The 6,000-nt window shown below is 50.9% G+C and overlaps 1 protein-coding gene across 2 annotated transcripts in view; it reads left to right on the top strand.

The window, feature by feature from the left end:
- Positions 1-1,527: 1,527 nt before the first annotated feature.
- The window catches only part of LOC126521915 (uncharacterized), a 227,000-nt gene continuing 222,527 nt past the window's right edge, over positions 1,528-6,000 (top strand). For both annotated transcript variants that reach the window (XM_050170658.3, XM_050170656.3), the window contains exon 1: positions 1,528-3,268. In XM_050170658.3, coding sequence (XP_050026615.1) covers positions 3,034-3,268 — 235 coding nt within the window. In that variant the 5' untranslated portion in view covers positions 1,528-3,033. The remainder of the gene's footprint in view (positions 3,269-6,000) is intronic.

The following is a 6,000-nucleotide window of genomic DNA, read 5'->3' as shown; positions in this document are numbered from 1 at the left end:
GTCTCGTCTCTTGTGTATAGACGTGCATGTCTACCAGCTCGGACGAGAACTGCACAGCGAACACTTGGTTCCAACGCGTTACGAAGACCAGCAAACAAATCCTGCTCGCTTTACGCAGAATCTCTACCCGCACCCGTGGAGTAAACGAGCGTGAAATGCGGCAGTTCGCTCAAGCTTTTCTTGTCTCCCGTATCATGTACGGGCTGTCGTATCATCCAGTCAACCGCACACAGATGCACGCGCTCGACCGGTTACTTAACGAAGCCAAACGCATTGTAACTGGACTCCCAAGATACACAAGCCTCGAAGCGCTTAAAAGTTGTAGCACTGAAGGACGAAAGCCTCTCCCTGCGATCTCCAATTACACCTGTCCTGCGCCAACCGATTCCAACTAGCGCCCCACTAATTTCATCACCCCACTTAGTCTTATGCCGTCCTCGACTGCGCTTTCCTTCTCCTGGCTCATCATTTAATAATCCCTAGATATTGTCACAATGACGTCAAAAGCCCATGTTCATTCCAAGAACTGCATTCGTACGGTTGACACCACTGGCCAAAGAGGAGGAAGCAAGACACTCTTGACCACGGTGTAGCGTATACTGGCATACTGTTCCCGATATTATACGCTACGGTATAACTATGGTTCACTTGACCCCGCGTTATTCACGCCGTCAGGTAGCGCTGGCATCCCGAAAACTCGCGCCACCGTTCGTCGCAGCAGCGTACTGCGACACGAACTTCAGCATCGCACGTGTGTCGCGCGCGGAAGCCGAACGTTAGGAGAGACAGCCCTGCGGGGAAGACGAACGTCCGGAGACGCGAGGAACTGAGCGTCCGCACAATATGTAACGGGGAAAGAAAAGTACTACCTTGCTGCTCACATATGGCTCACTTTTCTACGCAGAAGGCAACAGGCTCGTGAGGTTGTAGTTGATAGGTGTACCGTACTCGTACTTGAACTTTGAACATTATTCGCAATTGTTAGCACTTTATACGCATATATGTTACCGGTCCTTTCGTGTATCGGTGGTTTCTACGGTTGGTCCGGAATAGTGTATATGCCAGTGTGCGCCTCTTCTAGATGGCTCTTCTTCGCTTGGCGGTGTGCTTTCACTGGCACAATTCCTGGATGACTATTTGGGGGAAGGAGCTTGAACATAATGAAGCTTGTGCGACGATGTGGTTCAAATCCCTAGCAATGCAACTTCCATGGATCGCCGAAAGGCAGCTTATGCAAATGTTGCCTATCTAGTAATGTGTCCGTAGTAAGCAATGGTAAACGGACGGGGTTGACGGACACACGTCGGGAGGGCGGTCCTGTGTGTTCGTTTATTCCATATATATAATCGACCGTTTGCGCCCTGCGTACAACTGATGTCTTACAACTTCACCATCCTTTGACAGTAATGAATAGAGTATATATATATATATATATATATATATATATATATATATATATATATATAGCACATCACTTCTACCGTTTCTGTGGACTGAAACCGTCCAGGCATATATCGCGCAGCAGGACAGAGTCTTGGTGGTATTGTCTTCCTTCTCCATACCGAAATTCTAATAGGGTGTATATACACAAGCACAGTGAAGGGAATACATACATGTTAAAGCATATGTTATGTTTAAAGTATTACATGGGAGAGGTGCTTGGTTCAGTCGCAAGAATACTCGAATATTTCAAATAGCCACCACTGTCTCTGTAAAACCACTCCTGAAGATAAATACTGGGTACGGCCGGCTTTGGTTAGAGGTGTACATTTTACAAAACTATATGACAAGAAAAAAAAAAAGGCAACGGGTGATTCATTGCTGTCCTGAATGCACGTTCCAAATTCGTGCCGCAGTTTATGTGCCTTTTCCTTCCTTCTTTTTCATTTTTAACCTTCCGTCTCTCAGATGCACCAGCTGTGACCGGGTTCTACTCTACCGGTCAAAAAAAAAAAAAAAAAGAAGAGGAGTGGCGGTTGTGATCTCTAACGATGGCACTTATTGTGCGCAAACGTTTTTAACAAGGATGTTTATACGTATGGGGGGATGGAAAATGGAGGCGCCGACTGCGGTTCGGCAGGCGATGTTGTGCGGCACCTCACAAAAGCGTTCGCGGAAGGCGGTGCAGTAGACCCCTGGGCAGACGGCGGGAGAAAGAGGGCGAGGGAAACTGAAAGACAGGGCGGGCCGCTCACCACATAGAAAGACGTGCGCTTACGAATAAGCGCGGCCACGCATACGCCTTTCTTTGTCTGCACGCGCTTCACGCCGGCTGCTCTTGGACGACGTGTAATTTGCTCACCACAGCGCGGCGCGCCCAGCGCCGCAGCTCCTTACGTCCATAATCGCACGCGCATACGCATACGTATGGCACCGTCGGCTTCGCTGGCAGCATAATTGAAAGCGTACGCGCGCACACACACACACACATGCACACGGCGCTAGAAAGATCGCGCGGCCAGCCCGGGTGTGCGAACCCCTACACGTGGCGAGTACATATGCGAGCTGCCCTATTCCCGGAGTCATGCTCCTAGGGCCGTCAGCCTCAACAAGCGGCCTGGACGGCTGGACAGCTATAGCCTGCGCACGCCTTACGCGCGGAGGGCAGGGACAGTCGAACGAACGCGCGACGCACGCAAGCAGCGGTTGAAACACGTGAGAGCGCGAGCGGCTGCGACGACGCGGCGGCAGCACTGCCTGCCGCTGGGGCCCCCTTGTTCCTTCCGGAGCCGGGGTGCCGCGCGACCGCCCGCTATCGAAACACCTGCTGCTGCTGCCGCCGCCGCCGCCGCCGCTGCTGCTGCTGCTGTTGTTACTGCTGTTGTGGCTGCAGGCCCGAGCCCATCTCGCTTGGCTCGAGCGCTCGCGCTGTGTGTAGTGGTGCCGTCGTGTGCGGTTGCGACGGCGACCCCGACGTCCTCTTCGAAGTGAGCGAGCCGCGTCTTCCGCGCGCGGCTCGATGCGTCGTCCGCGCGGGGGCCCCTCGCCGGCTGTTGGTGCCAGGCAGGCAAGGACGACGACCACGCCAGCAGGATGTGCGACGCCGACGGCGAATCGTCGCCTCCGCCGCGGAAACCGCCGCTGTCGCGAGCGCAGTCCATCGTGGACGAACTGTTGGACGAGATTAACGTGGGCCTCCACAAGCAGAGGCCCGCGCGCCGCTTCAGCGCCGACAGCGACGCCTGCGCTACCGACTGTTCGGTCCTCAGTGCGGCCAGCATCAGGGCCGAAGTCAGGTGCTACTCGAGGCAGCAGCTCGCGGCCAAAGGTACGTGGTGGTGCATCAGCATCTTCCCTCGTGGATTTCGCTTCAGCGCGTCTGCTGTTCCCGTGACGGTTATGCTTTGAGCGAAGCGGACAGACCAGCCGCGCGGGTTGATTGCTCCCTCTGTCACGGTCGTCTGCACCCAGAGGTTAATCGAACCGCGAATGGTCTGTGCCAGATGGGGATGAAATGCGGCCTCGAAGAAGTCCAGAACTTAATTTGCGGCTCGTATAAGCCGCAATCTGGTGTCTACAGCGTGCACTTCCTTCCGTGTTTTGTAAACCGCGTGTCTGTTCAACTTCGAGTCGGCCGGCTTCCGCCGGAAATGTGGCGCGAATAATCTGTTGGCGTGCCTTGCCCTCCGTCTGCGCAGAGCGCTCGCGCCAAGGAGGTTTGGCTCGCACTCCTGTCAAGACTTTCGTATCGTGTATGTGTGTGCGTAGCAAGCTGCGCTCGTCGGCTTGTGCTGTCAGTGGGGCATTTCTCAGTCCCGCATACATGCTTGCCTTTCTGCCGCAGACGATGTCCGGGAAAATCGTTGCTAGCTGTTGCGCAGCTGCGACCGATTCGTTTGTTGCGGTTGTCGCAGGCTGTTACTCTTCGGGTGATAAATAAGGCCCTTTGGTGTTGGAGCGTGTGCAGCGGGAGCGCATGGAGAGAATCCGGGTGGCACACAGTTGCGACTGCTACCACGTGACGAGGAAATGACCACGTGAAGTTGGAAGAAATCTATAGAGGGATAAAAAAAAAAAAGATTGAAAAGACGTCGATCATTTCTGTAAGGCTAGCTGCGCTGCGGTCCCGCTGATACGCCAGCCTGTCTGTGTACGTGAGGCTGTGAGCAAGAGCTCGTCCTGTGCGTTGGTTTGCGCGTTGCAGAAACCGAGATGTAATGACCGACGTTTCGATAAAATCATGTCTGCAAATGTGCGTCTTCTCCATAACAGCGAGATGGCAAAATTTTTCTTTAATGAATAAAGTCACGGTCTTTATCCTTTTACTTAAGAGGAAGGGTTGAAGAGGGTTCTCAGGAGTGATGGTGATAACGGAGAGTGTATGATTGATTGATTGATTGATTGATTCATTCATTCATTCATTCATTGATTTGACATCCTGAAACGGCACACGGGCTCTGGGAGACGCCGTTGCGGAGGGTTCCGGATTTTTTTTTTACCGCTCGAGGTTGGACCCGAAGCGCATACACAAGCGTTTCTTGCGTATCGTTTTCTTACCGGTTCCGTCGAAACGCGGCCGCCACGCTCGGGAGTCAAACCATGCGACCTAGTGCCCCCGTCGCCGAATGCCTTAGTGATGCATCGAGCAACTGCGGTGGTCCAGGTACCAGACATAGACGGCCTGGTATCAAGTTTCAGCGACGGTCCACGACGTTCGTGCATGTATCTGTTTGCGCACGAGCTTCCTGCGCTAGCTTGACCATTTGCGTCCATGTAGTGTCCGTGACTGTGTTAGCCGTCGTCATAACAGTAGCTATTGACACAAATTCATTTCCAAAGGATGTTACAGTAGTGCACGACTTGATAATGTGAAGGAGTAATATCCAGAAAACGAATCTTTCTTTTCTAGGAAGCTCCGGTATCCATGCTATTGCATTATATATATATATAAAAAAAGCGAAACAATTTTAGGTCTGCGTTAAAGATACGTACATCTGGCCGTTGCAAAATTTCATCGCGTCAGCGCTCGCCATCTTGTTCTTGCGATTGGCTGGCGGAAATTCGTTATTGGTTGAAACAGCCTGTTTCCGAGATCTATTTTTTTTCACCTATTGTCCGCTTTGTCGCAACTTTTCGTAAACTCTTCGCAGACTCTTCGTAAACTGCACCCCCACCCCTTTTCCATCTCTCTCTCTCTCGCTCTCTCACACACCATTATGTGCCATTACAAGACTCTGCTTTCGTTCTTTCTTTACATATCGCAGAGCTGCAGAGCAAATGTCAAGGTAGTAAACAACACGTCAGTGAATGCAGGTGGGGGAAAACGTATTTGAGTTCTTGAATGCCAGAAAGGCTTGCCATGGAAATGTTCCTTGAGTGTTGCTGACTCTGATAGCAGCGGTGTAACCTTTAGGCGCGCGCGAGTATCGAAAGCTCCATCGAGCATATATATATATATATATATACACACGGGGCGTTTTCGTTATTTTTAATCGTGAACAGGATCTTTAGAAATCACCCGTGGCATACAGCACAATTATACTACATCAGCTGGATTATCCTCAGAGGTAGACGATATTAGCTCGAAAAACGCAAATGGATATTTGACTAATGAACAGATTTTAACTTATTAAGTTTGAACTAATTACTTTACGTAGAGCACATATTACGATTTGTGAGTTGTAGACGGCGTCTTCGGAAGTCATAACCACTTGGAATAAATTCTATGAATGAAACAGTTTCTAGATATGCGTTCCCAACGTTTGCGACGAAATGCATTGGTGTTCCAGCAACTTTTGAGCTTCGCTGCACAGAAAGACGTTTTGTTAAAAAGAAAGTAAGTTGAACACCAGTGCATTTTCACCTCAAGCTTGCCTGCGCTTTTCTCAAGACTGGTGTTAGTTTCAAAATTCGGTCCACGTGGATATGCCCCGTGAAATCACTGGCTTCAATTCGTGTATTGCAATACGTGCGCTAAAGCAACTAGTTGAAAAGCAGATTGGTAAAATTTGGGTAATAACGCAATCTCGACTTCCAGTGTAAGTAATGTCTCCTTCTTCG

Source organism: Dermacentor andersoni, chromosome 6 (assembly GCF_023375885.2).
Source record: "Dermacentor andersoni chromosome 6, qqDerAnde1_hic_scaffold, whole genome shotgun sequence".
Lineage (NCBI taxonomy): Eukaryota > Metazoa > Arthropoda > Arachnida > Ixodida > Ixodidae > Dermacentor > Dermacentor andersoni.
This window is presented reverse-complemented; position numbering and strand designations above follow the sequence as displayed.